The sequence below is a fragment of the Manis pentadactyla genome, chromosome 6, assembly GCF_030020395.1.
Source record: "Manis pentadactyla isolate mManPen7 chromosome 6, mManPen7.hap1, whole genome shotgun sequence".
NCBI classification, from domain to species: Eukaryota; Metazoa; Chordata; class Mammalia; order Pholidota; family Manidae; genus Manis; species Manis pentadactyla.
The window spans coordinates 116,070,390-116,094,297 of NC_080024.1; the positions used below are offsets into that span (position 1 = coordinate 116,070,390).

The 23,908-nt window shown below is 40.2% G+C and overlaps 1 protein-coding gene across 11 annotated transcripts in view; it reads left to right on the plus strand.

Annotated features, from left to right (window-relative positions):
• The window catches only part of DLGAP1 (DLG associated protein 1), a 567,869-nt gene that overhangs the window by 397,689 nt on the left and 146,272 nt on the right, over window positions 1-23,908 (plus strand). For all 11 annotated transcript variants that reach the window (XM_036905862.2, XM_057504061.1, XM_036905864.2 and 8 more), the window contains one exon: window positions 1,066-1,306. In XM_036905862.2, coding sequence (XP_036761757.2) covers window positions 1,066-1,306 — 241 coding nt within the window. The remainder of the gene's footprint in view (window positions 1-1,065; window positions 1,307-23,908) is intronic.

Below are 23,908 nucleotides of genomic sequence, written 5' to 3' on the forward strand. Positions count from 1 at the left end.
TATTTTAACTGTAAAGCATCATTATTAAGAAATGCATGTGTCTTTTTCACTTGATGTTCCTTGAAGTAATTGGTCACTTTTATCTGAAGTTTAAAGAAATTAGCCCTTATTGTATTACATTGTCAAATAACACAAAATGAAGGACAGTTAAAAATCACAATGGTTTTTGGTATGTGTTCTAAGCTTAATTGTGGTTTAATCTGTTAAAATTATCAATTACTCATGAATTTTATGTCAGGGAAATTAGACTTACAAAGTTCTAGAAGGTAGCAGAAAATTGAAGACTGCTCCCATGTCTCTCTCAAATCAGCTACAAATTGACTAGAAAACCTCATCTAGGTTTATTTTTTAGATGGTGCTCAAACCAATGTAAATTATGTGCGGAGGAATATAAGTAAATAAAAACTGATAACACAGAAAAGTGAAAGACTTCGTCTGGAAGATTTTAAAACACATTTATAAATAATTTGTAGGCTAGATCAGATTTTTATAAAGAAGAGTGGGAGTTTCCTTAGATAGTATGCAGGAAGTTGAAAACATCTTTATAGTGCTTTTCAAGATTTTGACATATCTGGGTTTGGTCTATCTGTGTGCAGAATGTGAATATCCTGCCAGAAAATATAGGGCTTATTTCCATACTTTGCAGTAGATTAAGCTTCAATTGACACAAATTGACAAACCAGTCACTTTCAGTAGCACAATAAAAATACTAGTTTCCAAAATGTTGGTGCTAACAATGGTTCCATTGAAATACAGGAACTCTGACCATGGAGCAATGAAAGTGTCCCCCCGGGTTTGATTTATAAATAAGGAGAATTAGCACCTGGGCGAGCCCTGGAATAAGACGCCCCAGCCCCACACTTCTTTCATTCTAAAAACAAAACTCTTTTCCTTTAGAATGTAATGGGCTATTCGGGATTATTAACTGGATGCCACTCGATTACAGTCTGTACCGTAGGGGAAATGACGGGCAGCGGAGCTCAGTGCAGTCGCGCGGGGCTGGCTGCTGCGGGGCTGGAGTCGGGCCTTGCGGAAGAGGTGACGGCGCCCTGTCTCTGCCCGCAGGTGAGCGAGATGGAGGTGAACGGGCAGTTCGAGTCGGTATGCGAATCCGTGTTCAGCGAGCTGGAGTCGCAGGCGGTGGAGGCGCTGGACCTGCCGGTGCCCGGCTGCTTCCGCGTGCGGAGCCACAGCTACGTGCGGGCCATTGAGAAGGGCTGCTCCCAGGACGACGAGTGCGTGTCGCTGCGGTCCTCCTCCCCGCCGCGCACCACCACCACCGTGAGGACCATCCAGAGCAGCACGGGTGAGTGAGCAGGCGGCTGCCCCGGCCCGCCCCGCCCGCGGCAGAGCGCCACCCAGGCCCGCCGGGCAACGGGGCCTCGCTGCCCGGCCTGCCTCTGGCCACATTCACACCCCTTCTCTCAACCTCCCCTGGTACCAACAGAGGAAACTGCAACTGCAGGTCCAGCAGGGACAGCCTGGGGGGCGGGGTTGGGGGGACTCTTTCCAAGATCACGCAGCTCCCCAGGAGCCAGCAAACTCACCCAACCAGCTCCTACTGAGGAGTCTGAAATCAGGCCCTCACTTTCAGGGGCCTGACCCCTACGTGAATCAGACACCCTATAATCGTTGACTGTCACAGAATTGGAATGCTTTTTTAAAACTTCCAAGATACCCAACAAAATGACTACCCCGAAAGACCTGAAATGTCACTGTGAGAAAATAAGAAACTGGTGAGCCAGTAATACTGACTGAACATTTTATGAGTTTTCTTTCATTGTAAGAGAAGGCAGATTTCTTTCAGTAATTTAAAACCTTCTGACTGATATATGTACACAGCACCTCCTTTTCCCTCTAAACTGAATTTAGATTTTAGCAGAAAGGCACAGAAGTACTTAATTGGTCTCCATGACACTGGAACCTACATAGGAATATAACCGTAGGTTATGTAGGACACTGTATGTGTTGTTTTTTTTTATAACATTTGATCCAAGAAGAAAATCCCCTTCATCTTAATCAATTTTAACTTTATGACTGAATTCAGCATAACTCCAATACAGAGTAGTTCTTCAAAAACATCATCAAACCTAGAGTCAAGATAATGATGAATAAATTCGAAGGAAAAGCCTGTGCCGAATATTTGTATTATTCTATTTTAGTTCTAGGTACATCAAATATCAGGAATTATCATTCTGCCTAGAACTTTGCAGGCTGGAGATGTAATAGGTCCTCAAACCTGTGCTCCTACTAACTAGAGATGCAGGGTTGAGGTTAGGAATTTGTAAAAACCATTAGAGGTTAAACAATAGGAGTTCACTTGAGACCAGTGAAAACTAAGATCTCAGGACAAGAGAAAGGATGCCTCTAGATGTTGCACTGGCTCCACGGCTCTACAGGGAGTCTAGCAACTCTGGCCCTGGCTGGCTGTCTCCAACCAGTGACAGCGAATATGCAGTCTTGCTCACTAAGAAATTCTACAAGAACAGCTATGGACGGGGTTAATAAATCAAATAAGGTTGATTTATGAAATGAAAAACATATCTTTTTAAAAATCATCCATGTGTGTGTTTACATTCATGCAGTAAGTGCAGTTTGAAGGCACTGTGCCTGTAGCATCCCACTGTGTTTTGGTGTTTCCCCATTGTCACCACCTAAAACCCTTTCCCAGTGTCGAGTGCATTCATTGCTTAACAATCTCATCGTCTGCCAGCTGCTCTTCTGTGCTGCCGTCCTTGCCCAAAAGTGTCAAGGGAAGGGAAATTTGGGCCACTGGCTGACTCTTTCCTCTCAGGGAACAGTGTTGTAGATAAAGTGGCTCTTGACTCCAGGATGGCTTTTTTCTGCTCACCTCTCAGAGGACTTTGTGTTGTCATTTAAGAGATAATTTACTTCACTTCTGGCATTAGTTCTTGCACCAGGCTCTTCACGCCAAATACCCAGATGTCTGACAATCCTAAGACCCTTCCCAGAAACTCTGAACATTCCCAGAGTTTAAACAACAGGGTTGTCAGATGAAATCCAGGTTGCCCGTTAAATATGAATTTCAGGTAAAAAGTGAATAAATTTGTAATGTTAAGTATATTCCAAATATTACATGGGTCACACTTACACTAGAAAATTGTTTGTAGCATTTGCTAAATCTGACAAGCCTATCAGAGAAGGAGATGAGTGAGGTCTGGGAGGTGTCCTGGGTTGTTCCTTTTAATATAAATTGAATCAGAGGGGCTTTAGCTGGAGGCCATTTGTGAGAAAACACCAAAAAATAAAAAGAAGTAAACAAAATACCACGGACTAATTTTCCGCAAGGAGCCCTCTGCTCCTTCTTGGGCTCCCCATGCCTCATCCTAAGTCCTGGGCCAAAGCCACCTGCTGCTCTCTGGGTGGGAGGCCCCAGGCTTGGGCGCAGCTGCAGGGGGTTCCCGGCAGGAAGATGTGACTTGCCGCTGGGACTGGTAAGCCTGGTAACTTCACCCTTAACCATCAAACTAAACATTATGATGTATCAACCCTAGAGTCATGGAAAACTAACAGTTTAGGGACTAAACCATTGTAGGAGATTCTAAGTAAGCCCATCAGATATTTGAGAATGTAACATTAAGAATTCTGATACCACCTTTCACAGTTTCTCTATGCCATAGACTCAGTCTTTTATTTTAAAAAGTCATTATTATGGTTTAATAAGGTTCTGTGCCCTTCATTTTACCCCTTCCGATAATCCTGTGTGCTCTTCTCTCCCCACCCCATTCACATTCACACACACACACACTTTCCTCTCTCACATGATCTCAGTGCTTATTAATTATTTTCTACTGGTTTCCTTCTTAGATTAATTCAAGTAGAAAACACAGAAAATCCACTTCTTCACAGGGCATACTAATTTTTTAAGTAATGTGCTCATTTGTGATAATCAGGAAATTACTTTGCTTTAATTTTGGCCATTCCCTCACCACCACCAATGTACACCAGTCAGATGTACACCCATGTTCAGTAGGACATACACAGATTTCTCCTTTTACTTCTTTTCCCTTGTTCATTATTCTTGCATACTCGGAACACATTACATTTTTCCCTACACTTCCCTTTGCCTGAAAAAATCCATTTTTGTCAATGGCAGCTGTTAGCTTTTCCCTACAACAGTCCACATTCTGAGTCTTTGGCTTTTGTTTCAGTCCATTTTAACTGTTCAAATCTTCAACAAAACATATTATGCTCTTCTCTTCCAGCCTTGCCCGTTCTTCATATTAGCAAGATGAAATCACAGCCCGCAGCCCACCGCAGTGCCTGCGGCACATGGGAGAGCCGCGAGGATGGGCTTGCCTCGGAGTGGCCCTAAAGGCCCCCTAGCCTTGTGAGCGAGGGTTTATGGAGACTCGCCCGAACAAATCAGGGCAAGTGGGGAACAGGGTTAGAGAATGACTTACAGATAGGCTTCCTTTGGTTTATGGGCATTTTGGTTTATATAACTAAGAATCTTGTATTCTCTAAGCCTATAATCTGCTTCAAACACCAGCCTCTCTCCATCTAATAGAGTCAACACGTATTTATATAAACCAGTGCACGTGGGACTCTTAGGTTAAGATTAGAACTAGTGTGAGAAAGTAAAATTTTAAAGTAGAGCAGTTAACGTCATGAGTATGGGAAACAAACACCCTTACCTCAGCCATCTGAATACTTTAGGTGAAAGAATTTGGTACTGGAAATACACCCAAACCTCCACTTCAGAGCATTGGATTAAACCTGCCCCATATGGGAAATACCAGCGCAATTGTAGGCATTTAAGGATCTTTTCTTTCTACTTCCTACACTGAGCCTCTAGGATCTACCAAAAGCATTACCCCACATTGTATCTAGACAATCTTCCATCTGGTGAGGCCAACAGCCTGAATAAGCCAAAACATTATATAATAGTCATCAACAGGCACAACAGTACAGATACACAGACACCCAGTGGTCAGAACTGACACAAAACAGTTTTCAGTGGTTACCCAGCAAGCAGTATGTGAAAGGGTCAGGTGGTATGGACAGAGGAGATTTTTAGAATAGGTATTTATTACTTTTTATGGTTTTAAAAGCCAATATAATATTTGAATTAAAATAGTACTCTTTGATAGAAATAGACATACTGTGATATATGATTCTCTGGTCTTTTAAAAAAAGTTTTCATCTTGAAATTACAAGCTTTTCAAAGAAGCTTCATGTAGCAATAATGTAACTTTTATAAAGAGTAAGTTCATTTGCCACAGTGTTGCTGTTGAGGTTTGGTATTATATTCTTTTCTTAAATGTCCATGGAATTGAACAGGTCCCCTGTCATTCACCGAGCCCCCAGGGAGGACAGTGAGGGCCCAGGACAAAGCATCCCCCAGGTAGGCAGCCAGGGTCCAGCCAGGGGGCCGACCCAGTGGGCCTTCTCAGGTGTGGCTTGCGGTCACGGTGACAGCAGTGTTTACAGTTTGATTTTTCTAACAGGGGATCATATTTTCCCTTAAACTAACACATGTTCTTCTGTAATCCTACTTGGCACACTCTCCTGTGGCTATCAGCTCTGGCACACTTACTGAGTCTTGCTCTGTGGAGCAGAAGCATGTCCCCTTTTGTCATGTGGTCAACATTCTGGGGTTTGTCTGTAGTTTGGGTCTTCGCTCCCAGTCAGCCGTCCCATCCAGGAAGTCACAGTGAACTACCTTCATGCACCCTACTTCAATCCCATATACCCTGCTTCCCACCCACCCCCAATACAACAAAAAACCCTATCCACATGAGACTTGAGAAGAATAACATTAAGCCAATAATTCTTATTTGCAATACACATAGTAGGCATTCAATAATGGAAGAAGCAAGGTGGGGGAGGACCCAGAAAAATACTTATTTTCACTGTGATGTAACTGACATACTATGTAAGTTTAAAGTGTATAATGTGTTGATTTGATACATTAATATGTTGCAGTATGATTACCAACATAGATTAGCTAGCATGTCTATCATGTTACAGAATATCATTTCTCTTCTAAGATCTAGTCTCTTAGAAACTTTTAAGTATATAATACAGAACTGCTAATAATTGTGATGCTGTACATTAGATCTCCAGAACTTATTCATCTTCTAACTGTAAGTTTGCAACTTTGACCACCATCTCCTCACTTCCCGTGTCTCTTAGCCCCCAGTGACCACCATTCTACTCTCTGTTACTGCAAGTTCAGCTTTCTTAAGATTCCATGTTTAAGTGAAATCATACAGCATTTGTCATTCTCTGACTTATCTCACATAGTAAGTACCCTCAAGCTCCATTCATGTTGTCACAAATGATGGAATTTCCTTCTTTCTCACAGCTAAATAATATTCCTTGTGTGTGTGTATATTATACCACATCTTCTTTATCCATTGATAGGTACTTAGGTTGTTCCCATATCTTGGCTATTGTGAATAATACTGCAATGAACAGCAGAAAAATACTTAACCACTTCACAAACTGCATATTCAACAGATGTTTGAGAAATGAAAGTGACTTTCCTAAGGAAATAGCATGCTATTAAAATGAGTTGAATTGTAAAGTATTAGCAGTAGAAGAAGCTTCTATATCATCTAGACTAGGGGTCTGCAAACTACAGCCTATGGGCCAAATCCAACCCACTGCCTAGTTTTATAAATAAAGTTTTATTGGCACAAAATTACACCCATTTGTTTATATATTAGCTCTGGCTGCTTTCACTGTCTAACAGCAAAGTTGAATAGCTGCTGCAGAGACCATACAGCCCAGAAGGCCAAAAGTATTTATTATCTGGCCCTTTCCTGAAAAAGGTTGCCACCCCGATCCAATCCACTGCACCCACTTTATAGTAAAGAAAACTAAGGCCCAAAGTGATGGGCCTCTAACTGGAAGTAAAATTGCCCAGCCAGAGCCCTTTGATTGTTTGGGTCCCAGCTCTATACATTATTTATTGCATGATTATAAAGTTAATCTGAACTTCATGTTCTTCATGTGTAAAATGAAATTATAATGCTGCCTCTCTTATCAGCACTAATTAATGACCACTTTTGGAAAATCCTCAGAATTCAGAGAAAGCTCAGTTCATTCTACCAGGCACTAACTTAATTAATAGGTTGTTTTAATAAAGCAATGAAGGAAAAGTTCAGAAGTCCAAGGGAATAAACATTAATCTGAAGTGTTTTGAACACAGAAACTTTGTTTTTCTATTCAAGATAAGATTAAGTAATAAATATTTAGATATTGCCTGAACTGGTTCCTTCTCCCTCTACTAATGAGGTTGCCTTCCTTGAATTTCTCCAAATATCCAAACAGAACTAGAGACATCCAGTTAATTGCTACCTAAAGAGACTCAGACCAAACAAACAAAAGAAGCTAATTTGTGATACAACTTGCATCTCTTTTGAGGTAACTTGTCTGGTCTTTATAGCTGAGAAAACTGAGAAAAATTATATTGATAATTTTTGGAAAAAATTGGCTATAACTTTTCTTCTTTGGGGTACTTGAGGTGGCGTTCCTCTGTACTCTAAATCAAATATTATGAAGTTATAACATGGGACAGTCCTGTCAGACATAAAGATGTGCAGTCTGAAGAAGATTGTAGGATTCATCTCCCCCAGTTGTTTTGGCGTATATACATCACCTCTGAGGCATGGAGTGCCAAGCCTCAAGGCGTCATGCTCTGTAGACAGCCCACAAAGCCACCTTTGCACATCTGAGAGGGTGTCATATGTCCAATAGTGAAGGGGATCTCGAGTTTTCTGGCCTTTTGGGTTGATGTGAGGTTCAAATAAGATCATTAATAAGAAAGCACTATGTAAATTACATATAACAATTCCTCTATCCTGACTTTAATTTTAAAGCTTTCAATCTGGCTTTTATTAATAATAATAATAACTAACTTTTGAGCACTTCCTATTTGACAAGCATTATGAACCAGCTGCACAGATTTTCTCATGCAATCCTAACAAATACTCTATGACATGTACACCATATCTTATCATTTTCATCATACAGGAAAAAAATATAAGGCTTAGAGAGTCAGCACAACTCAACCAAGGCCCTAAAGCCAATAAGTGGCAGAGCAGGCTCATAAATTCTCTCGACCATCAATCAGTACTTAGTAAAGTACGGTATACCCTGAAATAATTTAATACAAATCTGTCTACAGAACAAGAGGTCTAGAAGTTCTTTTTTTCATTCTTTCTCCCACAAATACTTATTTAACTCCTGCCATGAAACCTGTGTTTTTCATAAAAATATCTGAAAATTCCTCTTTTTAAAAGAAACTGTTTTGTTCATATCTTAGGGACACGGGTTTTCATGTGGGCTTGTCTCATTGTGGAATATCCTGTTTAAAGTGAAATTAAAGTTGTAAAAAATAGGAGAAGTAGTTCAAGATGGTGTCATAGGAAGATCCTGAATCACCTCCTCCCGCAGACACAATAAATCTGCACCTACATTTGGAAAAATTCCATCTGAAAAAGACCTAAAAACTACCTGAATAAACTCTTCCAGGACAAAGGATAAAAAGGCCACACTGAGAAGGGAGGGAGATGCAGAGATGCCAGCCAAGCCACCTCTGACACAGCAACCCTCAGTCAGAGGGGACCTCAAAAGTATAGAACCCCCTGATGCACCACTCTACTACAGCCCCGCCAAAGCCAGCTGACAAACAAAGCCCACACAGGGAATTTCCCTTCAGTGCCTGACTCTGGTGGCCAAGTGGGATTGCATTTCTGGGCCCTACGTCTCAAACAATTGAAGATACAGTTCTAGGCAGGCTACTACCACCAGAGGACTGTCCAAACAGCAATTCCTGTGCAAAAGGCCTAGTGTGCTGTAACTGGAGCTTCATCCTAGGGGTAGGCTGCAGGTTTCCCACACAGGGGACAGGCCAAAGGATACCATCTTTGAGCTCTCCCTTGGCCTCACTACTGGTCACTGGTACTTCCCAGAAAAGAGCTCATACTCTCATCTGGAATCCAAGATTTTTCAGTTGTCACTTAGAGAACATCTCCAGATTTCTCAGTCTGAAAGGCAGCAGATTCTACAATTGCAGTCCCACAGGACTATATATATTTGCATACCTTAAAAGCTGTAGCCTGAGAATCTTAGAACCTAAACCTAAGTACTGACTGACATCGCTCCCTCTTGGGGGGATGACACAGGTCTTGGCACACTTTTAACAACTGGGACCTATCAATTAAAAATAAAACTGCTTAAACAATCACAAAACTTTGAGAGACAACCAAGAGTTAGAGCAAGTCTCTTAAATGAGACCATGCTTCAAGGCTGGGAGAGACAGATGTTTTACTGAATACATAGGGGGAAGAAAAAAAACAGAGACTCAAGCAATATTAAAAGGCAGAAGAATATATTCCAAATGAAAAGTAAAACCCCAGAAAAAAATCCTTAATGAAATTGATATAGGCATTTTACTGATAAAGAGCTCAAAGTAATGGTGATAAACATGCTCACTGAACTCAGTAGAATGGATGAACAAGTAAGAAACTCAACAGGGAGACAGAAAATACAAGAAAGTACCAAACAGAAGTCACAGAACTGAAGAATACACCAGAGGAGTTCAACAACAGACTGGATGCAGTAGAAGATAGAATCAGTGAGCTGGAAGACTGAGAAGTGGAACTCACCCAATAAAAGTAGTAAAAAGAATAAAACACATCCAAATTGGAAAGGAAGAAGTAAAATTGTCACTATTTGCATGCATCACAATTTTATATATAGAAAATCCTAAATATTCTGCTAAAAAACTGTTTGAACTAACAAACAAATTCAGTACAGCTGCCAGGTACAAAATCAATATACAAAAATATGTAGTATTCTTATACCATAAAACTATCAGAAAAAAGATATTAAGGAAACAATCCCCCTTACAAATCAAAAAGAATGAAAGACCTAGGAATCAATTTAGCCAAGAAGGTGAAAGACATATACACTGAAAACTATAAGACATTGATAAAGAAATAGAAGACACAATAAATGTGGAGATAGTCCATGCTCATGAGTTGGAAGAATTAGAATTGCTAAAATGTCTTTGTTACCCAAAGCAATCTATAGATTCAATGCAATCCCTGTCAAAATTCCAATGGTGTTTTTCACAGAAATAGACAAACAATCCTAAAATTTGTATAGAACCACAAAAGATCCCAAATTTTCAAAACAATCCTAAGAAAGAAGAATATAGCTGGGGACATCATACTCCCTAATTTCACACCATACTACAAAGCTTTAATAACCAAATAAGTATGGTATTGGCATAAAAACAGACACATAGATCAATGGATCAGAAAAGAGAGTCCAGAAATAAACCCATATATGGTCAATTAATTTATAACAAAGAAGGAAATAATATGCAATGGGAAAAGGAAAGTCTCTTCAATAAGTGGTGCTGGGAAAACTGGACAGCTACATGCAAAAGAATGAAACAGGATCATGATCACTATCTCACACCATATAGAAAAAATAACTCAAAATGGATTAAAACTTGAATGTAAGACCAGAAACCATAAAATTCCTAGAATAAAATATAAGTGGTAACTCCTGGACATTGGTTTTAGGAATAACTTTTGGATCTGTCTCCAGAAGCAATGGCAACAAAAGCAGAAATAAACAAATGAGACTACATCAAACTGAAAAGCTTCTGCACAGTGAAGGAAACCATTAACAAAATAAAAAGACAACCTACTAAATGGGTGAAGATGTTTGCAAGTCATATACCCCAATAACAGGTTAATATCTAAAATATATAAAGAATTCATACAACTGAATAACAACAAAAAGTCCAATAAAAAAAGTGGGGAGAGGATCTGAATAGACATTTGCCAAAGATGTACAATGTCCAACATCAGGCACATGAAAAGATGCTCCACATCACTAATCATCAGGGAAATGCAAATCAAAACCACAATGAGCTCACTCCCATCAGAATGGCTATTACCAAAAGGACAAAAAATAAGTGTTGGCAAGGATGTGGAGAAAAGAGAACCCTTGTGCACCATTGGTGGGAATGTACATTGGTGCAGCCACTCTGGAACACAGTATGGAGGTTCCTCAGAAAATTAAAAATAAAGTTATCATATGACCCACCAAGTCCACTTCTGGGTATTTATCTCAAGAAAATGAAAACACTAATTTGAAAAGATATATGGACCCCTTTGTTCATTGCAGCACTATTTATAATAGCCAAGAAATAGAAACAACCCAAGTGTCCGTGGATGGCTGAATAAAGAAAATGTGGTTCATAAACACAATGGAATATTATTCCGCATAAAAAAGAATGAAATCTTGCCATTTGTGAGATAAAAATGGGCTTTGACAGTTTTATGCTAAGTGAAATAAGTGACACAGAGAAAGACAAATACCATATGATTTCACTTATATCTGGAATCTAAAAAAACAAAGCAAATGGCTAACTAAAAAAATGAAACAAAACTCATAAATACAGAGAACAGATTGGTAGTTGCCAGAGGAGAGGAAGTTTGGGGTGTAGGAGAAATGGGTGGAGATCAAGAGATATAATCTTCCAATTATAAAATAAATAAGTCATGGGGATGTAATAATTTACAGCATGAGGACTATAGTCAATAATATTGTATTGCAAATTTTAAAGTGGTTAAGAAAGTAACCTAGAAGTCTCATTACATGAAAAAAAAAAGATGTAAAAATAGAGAGAAATTAAAATGGATAGAGAAAAAACCTATAAAAAGAAAATAAGCATTGCAATTTCATAAGATCCTTTGTTATTTTGATATTATGACAGATTTAAGAGATCAAATATCCAATCCCTTGATCTAGTTATGGTGTTGTCAGACAGCACTGAATGGAAATAAAGAATTTTTGCCAACTCACGGATAAACTAAGTAGGTAAGAAATTCTGTTTTGTGACTGATGAAATGATCAGAGTTCTCTGCCTCAGGCTAAGTAATAAAAAGAAACTGCATTAATTTAATCATGATCTGACTGGTCTCTTGATTGTGAGCATTTACAACCCAGTTACAAAGGTCAATCAGGAAATACAAATTAGAAAATCAAACTCCTTTAAAGCAAATATGTATTATATGGGAAATTCATTTTAAAATTTTTTAAAATTTCTCACATAAAGTTACTTAATCGACATAGAACCTAAAAATTCACTTTTTTATCTTTATGATACCTCCAAGGGCACTGTCATGGTCCAGACTTGTCTGATTCACTTCATGTACAACTTGAACAAATATAGCAAAGTAATAGCCACTGAAAACCATGCATATAATTAATTCTGGGAGTTTGGTAGCAGCATTATTTAGCCTCAGGTGGTAAATCCAACAACTGAGGTTTTGTACCTCTGCCTATTATTTTTACCTATTACTGACATTTTGTCAAGATTTCAGTGCAACCCTTCCTATGGCCAAGAGTCTTTATTTAAAAACAAAGAAGACCGAGACAAATAGTACCGTGATTTTACTATATTGGCACATAAGAAATGCTCTCATATTTATTGGAATGATGAAACTATTATCATGTAATTATTAACACTCTGAAAGCTTTCTTTGCCTTCTACTGCTCTCCTACTGGCATGCAAATTCCACCAACATACAAGATAATTGGTAGAAAAAGGTCAAAAAAAGAAACTAAAGTTATCAGTATTATTGAGAATACTAATTCAAATCAATTGACTTACAAAAGAAAATAACTAGTCTAAATTATCTCTAAAAATATGACATGCATCAAAATTTAATTCATTTTTATCCTGACAGTATTATACAGTTTTATGGTTTCAAGGGTGTACATATTATTAAAATTAACTTTGCTTAACCAATCTTATACTTCAGAGGTCTCTCCCTGACAAGGGATCTGATCAAGACAGAAACTCAGCCTGAATTTCTAGGTAGGATTGCCATCCTGCCTCACTTAAAAGCCAACCTTGAATTTCTTTTTCATCTGATATTCTTATTCCAACATATATTATCTCCCACAATTAAATTTTAAAATTTAGGAATATCAGTGAGTTCGTGTCATCCACTGCTTTGCTTATGAAAAACCTTTCTCTTTTCCAAAAGTTGATTATGGCCAGAGAATCATAATGAGACATCATTATATGTTTGTGTTTATCATTTTCAAGGGACTTCTTTCCATCATCTTTTACTTTAACTTTTTTATTTCAAGTAATTATAAATTTACAGGATGTTACAAAGATATTACAAAGAGGTGTCGTACCCCTTCTCCAGTTTCCCCCAAAAGTTACATGCTGGACAACCATAATCCAATATCAAAAACAGGAAATTGACATTGGTACTATGTATATGAATCATTCATATTTTGTCCATTTGTAGATTTCTACAACCACCACCACAGTCAAGATACAGAACTATTCCATCACCACAAAGATCTACTGTTGTCCACATTTTACCAGTTTGGATGAAGTATAGAAACCCTACCACCCTTCTAAAGCCTTTGCCCTCTCCCATTTATAATATAATTATCCTAAAGATTTCCTTCACGTACATTGAGAGCCACATTACGCAATGTTCTCCTGTTTGCTTCAAATGTCAAATATAATTTAGAAAACTTAAGAGAAGAGGGAAAGCCTGTAGAATTTACCCATATTTTTTGCCAAGTTGCCAAATTTGGGAACTTTTCAGCCACTACTTCTATGACTATTTTTTCATTCCCACCCTCCTTCTGCCATTCTTCTGGGACTGCAGTGACAAGGTAGCCACAACTCTTGCAGTGGGTGGTTTGGGCAGGATGACCTCCTCCTCAGAGGAGGTGGGGAGGCAGGTACTGTTTCATCTCTATTATGTGACCTCTTCTGCCTGTGAAACACGAACAATTCTAAGCACACATAGAATGCCCCGCCTAACAAGACCCAACTTTCACAAATGGGAGACCACCCTAGCTTATGTTTAGCTGCTCTATCCTGTATGCAGTGCCTCTTAGCATTATCAGAGTCTGTTGTCTTCTTTCCTAATCCTGTCCAGGTATTATTTCTCACCGTTCTGCAATTTATGGGTTATATTATATACTCAATAAAAATATCTGACTGCTCAAAACAAAACTCAACAAGCTTGATTTAGAAAAAGGAGCAAAGAATCCTCAAGGACAGGCAGTATCTATAGTCCTTCAAATAATCTAGGATGATATCGGTGGCATATCAAGTCATAGATGAAGTGTAATGGAACACAATCTGTCCATAAAAATAATATTAATACCAGGCATTCTCTGTCTATATAGTTTATGGAATTGCCCTGTATTTGTTAAATTCAGATGGCAGCTACATCAGTCTTTTCTAGTCTTATCAACAGCATATTTACTATATTCCATTATATATAATGTTGATGTAAAATTGACACAAATTAAAGGAACTTTTTTTCATTTAAATACTAGCTACTTGAAACATGAATAGCTATCCACCAGAAAAAAGATAGAAAGAGAAACCCATACTCCAAAAGCCCTTAATATTTCCTAAATTGCTTAAATTCAAAGAAGGAATGCTCTTGGCTTTGGCCTATAGCAGTCTTGAAGTCTCTACTACTGTAAGGTCTTTGTTAGTAAGTTATGGCCCAAACAATAGATTAAAGAGTTTAAATGCCACTTAATTTTTAGCTTTGCAATGGATCAGCAATTAGCCATCAAAACACCAACCTACATTTCTCGCATGTAAAGAATTGTGTTGTGAATATTTGTTGATCATGGCTCAGAGGGTTAAAAGGTAGGATTTCCTCAGGAAATTTTCTACTTCAGTGAATGCTGTAAGTTTCTGGGATGATTCTCACATCTCCACAGAAGCAGAACATTATAAACTTTTTTCTCATGCACCTGAAAAATAAACCACTTCATTTTAGAGAATGGGATAATCACATGTCTGCCCCAAACCATCTTGAGAAATAAAGTTTCAATAATTTCTGATTTGGGGAAAGAACTTTTAGAAATGGATGACAGTAAGAATTAAGGATACTGGTAAACATTAACAGCTCTACATTAAGGCTTCCACTTTATTCTCAGATCAATTCCAGTTCACGTTCTTCCTCCTCACTTCCAGCCAAAATCCCACGGACACTGCATCCCTACCTCTTCCCTCTCAGACCCATAGTAAGTAAAGGAATTCATGCTAATAATTATGTTTAATAATTATGATAATAATTCTAATTATGCTAATATGTAATTATGTAATAAGAAACTATGTATCTTCAGTCCAGTCTCATATCTCTGTTTAATCAGAGATTAAAGAAGACTTCATGGACTGCTAATCACATCTCTGGAATGGATATTAAAATTTGGTAAAACTGATAAAGTATTTGCATCAACATTTATCCTATTTTTTTCTAGCTTTCTCTTAAAATGCATCAGATTCTTCATCCCTTGAATCACTAGAGTATTATGAAAGGGCAGCAAAAATACTGATAAGCTCTAAGTCTTCCAAGAACAGGGCATCTCTTTCTATTTTGAATCTCCATTTAAAACCAAAAACAGCCCAACTCTTTGCATCCGTCCAAGCCATAACAGACAACCCAAGCTGTGTTGAAATCTCTAAAAACTTTTAAAATGCTCGTTATTTTTTGCTTCTCATTCCCTTCTATGAATCTGTTCTGCAGAAATAATCTGAAATAATCTGAAATAGAGAAAAATGTATAGAAAGGATGTTTATAGACCTCAGCATTATTTTTTATGATGGTGAAAGATCTGAACAGCCTCTGTTGGTGGTGAATATCTCTCTACCAGACCAGGAAATGTTAGGGAAAGTATGGAATGTCCACTTCAATGGACTCTTAAAGCCGTGGTAAACATTGTGCTTAGAAAGAGTTTATAATAATATAGAGGAGGAGAACTTCTGATGTTATATTAAGCTAGAAACCCGTGGTACCTTGAAACACTATGCAAAATTGTGTGTTTGTGTGTGTATATATACACATGAGCATGTACACATGGTTCAGAATTATGTCATGATATTGTGCCCAGAAAAACAAACTGGGAGGAAATGCACTAGAATGTTCAACAGTGGTTGTCTTTGGCATTGGAACCAAAGATGATTTGGGTTTTCTTTGTATTTATTTTCCAAATATTCTGTGGTGGTTGTGTTTTACTTTCGTAATAAAAGAACCTTTTTTTTAAAAAAGAAACGGTTAACGTTTCATGGTTAGGGTCCTGTTAGGAAACAATAGTACATCTCAAATCAGCATAACCTTCAGATTTCACCTTTTTTCTTTTAGCTTTTGTGATTAAACGAAGTGGAGGTCAGTCGTTAGATTGGATAACCAAAGGTGATGTCTAGAAAGATGTTGCTGGGTGATTGTTGTTATTCATCTAAGCATGTATCTCCTTCTAGGAAGGAATTCTAAAACCGTAAAATAATTTCTTTAAAGCTCCTTTCTTTTGTCTTCCCTTATTGTCATGGTGGCAGCAGGTGAGGTTTTTGGAGATTTTGCAGTTTTTTCCTTTTTTCCCTTCAGGAGTCAGAGGCAGTTAATTTGCAAACAACAGTTGCAGGTGGTTTTCAAGGAGAAGAGAGTTGAGGACAAAGGAATAAAAACTATATAAAACCAGCTTATGCCATCTTTAAAAACATAAATCCATGTCTTTGTAGCTCTCAGAGGCATGCTTTCAGCTCTTACTTGTGTTCCAGCCAGAAAAGCTCCCAGAGCAATTACAGCACAAAAAAAAGGTTTCTGCCACAGCCACAATCTGATATAATAGAATAAGTAGGCCACCTGTGCTTTTAGAAAGGTGAGAACTCTTTAGAAAGTAGACAAAGTGAAATGCTGAATGGAATTGTGGAAAGTCATGGAAAATACTCATTATCTTTATTCATTAAAAAGAGATGTTGACAAGTTTGCTGTAAAAAAGTATTAGGAACTTTTGCTTCACGGGAAGTGTCAAGCAGCAGATCAAAGGACAATGCTTTTGGGGATTCCTGTAAACAGCGCAGCCCTTGGCGGGCTCCGCGGATGTCACAGGGCTCGTAGTGACATTCCCCACAGCATCTGCCTTTCTCCCCCAAACCTCTTTCCTCATTCCTTTCCCTCCCTTTTCCCTTATTCTTTTCCAGAGAGAACTCAAAGGCACATGGCCATCTCTCACCTATTCCAATAGCTCTAGCGGAAACTTTAGGAAAAGTAAAAATGGCCAGGCTAACCAGTTCTTGCTTTTCTCACATTCATTCTTCTGAAACTCTGTTTCAGGGAACATGGCATGAATGAGACCCCAGAAACAGGTAGCTGAGTTCTCTTCAATCACATAGTCACACTGCCCTGGACTGGACTACTGTGGGCTGGCATCTCCCAACCAACCACCTTATAGACATGTTATTTCAGAAGCATTGTGAAGCCTTCATCTAAGGAATAAGAGAAATATACATGCGCTGTGTGATCTGCTGAATTTCAAAACCCACATATACATCAGTTAATACTTTTATATCTGTTAAGACATCAACAGCATTCAAGCTGAATGTGTGTAACAGGAGGATTTCAGCCAGAGAATGATGAGCAAATGGAGGCTTGTTTCCTGCCTTGTGCTTTAGAGTCTTGCCATTAGCCTTAATGGTGACTGTATGTGTTAATTCAGAGCCATTCTTCTGGAGTAGTACCTCCATCTGCTCATATACAACCTCTGGCTCCATTTGAAAAACAATTGGCTATTTGAACCTGTGTGTAGTTTGTAATAATCTTTTCCACATATAACTCTTCTTGGTTTCAGTTCCATAGTGGGGAAGCCTGACACCACCTTAGAAAAATCAAAAAATGGTTTTGTTTTTCTTCACAAAGACTTAATAGGATTATATTACTACAGGACACTCTCACTTCTCCCCCATCAAATTGGTTCTGAATCAGAATTACGGATTTCTTTAAAAAGAAACCTGTGGTTCTCAGGTAAAGTTCTCCCTTAGTAAAGGAGCTGTTCCTGATGTTAACACCGTACCTCCAGAAGCATTTGGACATTTCAGAATAGGGCAGAATCTTGATAGTGTCCCCACTTACTTGTCCATGTTCTTCTGTATAACTCAAAATGTTAAGTCACCCTCAAAACTTTATTTTTGGATTTCCCATATGTTAGTTTTCTCTGCACATAAGCTGAAGAAGAGGCATGGGCAAATAGGTAAAGCTTTAATGAAATAGACTTACTGATCAATTCTGTTTCTTGGGCACTTCCTCTGAATCTGCCATGAGCAAATCTGGGTCCTATGCACAAATTTTGGACATCTAGAAACCTACTGAATATCTGCTGCACCAGCCTTCCCTGCATGCTTTTCACAAGCAGTGTGTTTTTTATGCTGCACACATGTCACACTGTGTATCAGAGAAAGGACCACCAAATCCTTAAGATATACTAAAGGTTATGGTCAGGTGAGAGACTTAAAGCAAACCCTGAGTTTTGAGAATAGAATTATAAGCACAAGCACAGTTCATCAATTTGTTGCTTATTCCTTCTCCCTCCACCAAGATGCTTCTATTCTGCCCCATACCACATGACTTAATCTCATCCCAAAAGACAATTTACAGATACTTATACTTGGAACTGCTAACAAGCTACTGGAACATTACCTCATCTCTCCTTTTCAACTAAAGCCTCCTCCAGCATGACAAATCTTTCCAATTATGGCATAAATCTCGATTGTCTATCTGTCCACACCCATCTCAACCCCATCCATCTTGGATTTGCCCATGAGAGGGGAGCTCAGACCTGCTCACTCCTATCATACCCAGAATCTTCTCCACGTCTCTACCCACAGTCTTCATTCCTTCTGGCACTGCCTCGTGGCCACCCCATGCCACCCCATATCACTCACCTGTCCCTTGCTATGCTCTATTTCTTCACGATATTTATTGCTAAGTGTCATGAAATCGGATATTTCCTTGGGTATTTGCTATTCAGTTATAGACAGGGAATTTTTCTGTCTTATTCTCTACTGTGTCCCCAGCTCTTAGAACCATGACATCTGTAATTGATGTCTTAAAAATATTTCAGAATGAGTATGTGAAAGAGAGCTGTGCTGTGCTCCCCACACTCAATGGCATGGACCCTCATGGAGCTTCTCTGGGAACAGCGTGAAGCCCCTCAGACCACAGTCTTCAGTGTTTTTAACCCAGGCCTCCTTTTGATAAAGAAAAAAACAGAAAGAAACTCCTGCCCCTCTGCAGGGTCTGGAGCTAGGGGTAGGATGGAATAGGGTGGGGAGTGAGGCAGGAGACCCATCAGAATTTACAAGGGCAGGTATGAATGTTCAGTTTATTGAGCGGAAGCAGGAGCCACCAGCCCTCCAAGTCACCTTCCCTAAATATACCTTCTCTCAACCAGGGATCTGGTATGAGTGGGTAAGATGCAGTCTGAAAAGGTCTTGGTTTACGATAGTTGGCCTCTCCTAGTGTAAAATGAAGGCCATTTAGGGTATTTGTGGGGAGAGCCCACTGCACAGAGAAGCATAAAACCATCCATGTCCCACTCCCTCTGAAACAGCCACACAAGAGTCACTCTCTCTACCAGAAAAGAGCTGCTCCCTATTTATGTTATTTCGGAGCAGCTTCTCATTGCCTGGAGGGATAGCCGTGATTCACCTCCAGTGGCCCTATGCTTTAGTTCGTGCGCCAGTCTACAAAGGGAACCAGATTTGGGCCTGTCCTGGGTAGCTCCCCTTGGATCTGAGGCAGGGCAGCATACCTGCTACGCCCATACCACCCACTTCTGATTTCTTTATTAACCAGGCATGGTAGTGGTGGGAATGAGAAGGAAAGAGCAAAGTCAAGTATTATCCAACCTTCAGTCTAGCGAACATTGAACACTTCTCTTGTGTCAAACCCGAGTTTAGAGCTGAGAACACTAACCTGATACAAAGCCATCCCTGCCCAGAGGAGTTCCCAGTTGCAGGGAAACCAGCACTTTTAATTTCAACACACTTGCTAAATTCTCAATTTTTGCACTACTGTAATAGTGGCAGAGTTCTGTAGGACCCAGTGGCAAATGTACATGTTCACTACAGACTGGAAAGAGGCTGAAAACCCTGGTGTAATCTGTCTCCCTAAATTACTCCAGGATTTCATACAGTTGACCCATGCAATTACTTTCAGCTCCACAGGTGTCTTGTTAGGATCTCTATTCCAGCTTCACAGTGCTGACAGTACAATTTACATTCAGATCAAAGGAGCTGTCTCAGTACTCCTGTGATTTATCCCTGTGCAGTGAAGGGTTCTTAAAATGCATCCAAATCTTAGGTGGACTCCTGAAGGGGCGTCTTTTGGTGGCTAGCTGGAGGCTGAATGGACCGGCACAGAGGGAAGGAAGGTGTCTAGGGCATTGGCGTGGATGTTAGCTGGCTGTGCAGGCTTTCTCGTTTTACTTAGGGTGGGACTTGGATTTGAGTTTCTATGTCCTTGTCCTTCAGAGCACTTAGCATCGTTTGTAAATACGTATTTGTAGAACACCTGGAAGAGCAAAACAAACCTGCATTGTCTGCCTCCCTGAAGTTTCCTGAGAGGTAATCTGAAAAGTTTAAAATGTTTCTATCCAAACACTAACTGAAATTACCCCTTCATTTATTTTAGATTTCTTTCAGATAGCCTTGCAGATGGCTTGCTGAAATCATCACCCCAACAAAATCTCTTTGGCACAAAAAATTCACATAACCCTACCAAATCATCTGCATTTCTCTGTAACAAAAAGCAGAATTTCTTATTTCTATCTATTGTAATGGGTTCCCACTCTGCATTTTTCTGAACTGAACTACAGAAACAATTCCTGGAAGAGCCACACATGTGTCCTTTATTATATAATTCTAGAACCCCAAAATACAGTGTTATAAATGCTGACTTTTCCTGTACTCATGTCTTTTCTCTTTACACAAGCCTCCCATCAAAAATATGCAAGAGACATTAAGTACTAATACTAAGCAATCCTAGAGGTGTACTTTCTTCCCCTAATTGCATGCATTCCAGCCAGTTTCCATGACATCAGCTCAGTAATAAACAGATAAAGCTCAAATTTAAAATACTTTCCTCTGGGCAGGACACCATGACACAACGGTTACTGTAGAAGGGCAGGGACATGGAGAGGCGTGAGTCACTCTGTGCTCTCAGAGGTTGTAAGTCAAAGTTGTTTTGAGATTTGAAAAAAAACTTTGGCAATGAACTCTCAAAATGACTGTTTCTCACTTAGTCATGAAGTTAAATTTTTTATTTAGTGGGGGAAACAGAATTGCCTTCTCCCCACGAAGAGAGCCTGGTCTCTGGGAAGTCTAATCTTCCCAGCCTCTCAGGTCCCTTGGCTGCAGCGCACAGCCCTTTCTAAGGACTCTGCCGAGCTTCCTCCCCATGAAAGTGCCGTGGAGAAATGCATTGAGGTGACTCAGCCTCTGCGATCCTGATGCTGTCATTGCAGTCTTGTTTTTACATTTTTTACAGCATCTGTTCCCAGGTGCGTGTGATTTTACAAAGCAGTCTTAATGTCCCCAGTGGTATAATTGCCTGGATATAGCCACGCCTGCTGCTCTCGGAGCTGTCGAGATTAGAGGCTCAGCATGTAAAGGCCAACTTGGGAGGAATTTATCTAATGTAAAGTGCATCAATCTGCACGGGAATGTTCTCTAACCGAAAGCTGGTGGGGAATGTCTCCCTCTGGTGGCTGCTGAGGTGCACCCAGGGGCAAGGAATGAATACCAGCCGTAATGCATTCCAGAAAGTTTAGTTCTAACAAACATATCAAGGAAAAGGAAGGAAAGTATCTATGTCTAGTGAACTTTGGACATCCCTTCGTCTTCTAAGAGGAAATAAAACATGGTCATGTTAAAAACAGCCACCGTCTCACAAGTAAGAAGTTCTAGCAATTTTTCTCTTCTGTCAGTCTCGTTTACTACCAGCCCCGTTTATATGTCCCTTATAATATTTTTCATGCTTTCTGCCCCTCTCATCAGCTTCCACAGCCTGCAAATATACAAGTGCCCAATAGATTTTAAGTTAATGTGGTAAAAATCCAAGCACATGAATCAAAGGCCCTTGCAGACGGGGAGCTCTGATTCCTTGACAGACAGCTCCAAACACCCATCCCAGGAACCCGGCTATTTCCGGTGATCCTGAGCCACAGCCTTCACAACATTTTGAAGATGGGGAATCTGGAGTGAAGGCTTTCTAGGGCTGTAGTGTACTCTCATTCCTGACCCTTCATTTCCCTGAATGGTCTTGTGACCAGCCAGCACCAGCCGGCTCCCCACCTTCATGAGCACTGGGTAGGTCCTACCTTCGTGGAATTTAGAACATGCAAATGCCCTTGCTTCCCTTTGCCTTAGGAAGTACGTTTCCTTCCTATTTCTAAGACCAAATTCTTATCTCATACTCTTCCCTGGACTTGGATCCCTGTCCTCTGGCTTCTTACTCTCTGGCTCATTGCTGCCTGGTCTGCAGTGACTGGGGAGTGAGAACCTACCTTTCCCTTCTCGTCCTTTCCCTCAATGCCGGTGGCAGAGGCCCTGTCCATGAGCTTCTCTGACTTTTCAGTTATTTCTTGGTCTGAATCTAGCAGGAGTGTCCTTCCTCCAGCTGCCCATGGAGCTTGACCTAAATCTTCCAGCTGAGGTTTGCTCTGACGGCAGCTACCTTGTTGAGCCAGTTGTTTGCAGGATGGTGTATTTAGGACCCCACAACCTGCCTCACCCCGCTGGACCTCAAATCCGGAAGAGAGTTAGAGACCCAGCATCTCTGGAGCATCTCTACACAGAATTCCATTCCCCTGCCAGGTTCTAGCCTAGGGGTCCTCTGTGCCTCTCTTGGGAACATTCCATAGGGAATATAAAGAGGGGGACAACTTGTGCAGCCCTGTTTTGACTTCTGGGGTAGCCTTTCCCCACCCTGTCTGCTCCAGTGAGGAACTCGCCACTGAGCACTGGCAGGCACCCCTGCTATTGTACATCCAAGCACTCTGAGGATTCTTATCTATCGAGAATAACACAAATGTATACATCTCAGCATTGCCCTGGCATCCTGACACACACTTAAAATTTTAAAGTCACTTGCAGGAACTCTCTGTGTCTCACTGTCTCTGTCACACACAGCTTTCCCATGATTCCTAGGATTCTTGAGATTGTATTGTCTTATCTCTATGACCACCTGTCACATCCTGGCTGAATTACTCCATTTATCCTAGAGAAACAGATTCCCTTTTGCTCAGAGCCCCAAATACACCAACATGGACTCAGATGCAATCTTTTCTTCATCACCTAAAGTCCAAACTGCCCCCCTGGACTCAGCCCCCAGAGCTTCTCCACCCCAACCTCCTCCCTACTTCAGAGCTAAGTGGCCAACCACAGTGGCCCAACAACTTCCAGCTCCTCAGGATTTCCCCCTGCTCAAGCAGCTGGCATGGAACTCATCCCATAAGCATGTTTTGAGTCCTATTGCCACCTTGCCCTGCTGTTTTCTTTGACTGTGCACCATTGTCATTCTCCTAATCCCCTAGAATGATTCTAACATTCTTTAGAAAACAGGCCTCATCAATTTGTGAGGAGGAAGGTGGGATTATTTCAGGAGCCCCAACACAAGGGCCCTGCTGTACCTTGTCACCATTAACCAGAGAACCAGGCACTGCCATTACAGAATGAGGAGTGACTGAGGAATGTCTTTACCCTGGAGATCCCTGAGACCGATGTGGCTATTTCTCCCCCTTCACATCCTACTTTGCTCCTCTGATGAGATCAGACAACTCATGCCCCTAAAAAGCCATCAGCAGCGTACATCAGCAGCTGGCACTGGCAGATCCAACACAGAGCTCTGATCAAACACACCCCCAGCAGCCTCCTTGCCCAGCATGTACTCTCTTTTGCCCTTTTCGAATGAACAAATTTTCAGTGGAGGAAACTACTTCCATTTTAAATTTATTGGGACACTGACTTCAGCTGTGAAATCACAGAGGACTGTGGCCCTGAGTCTTAATAATATACCAT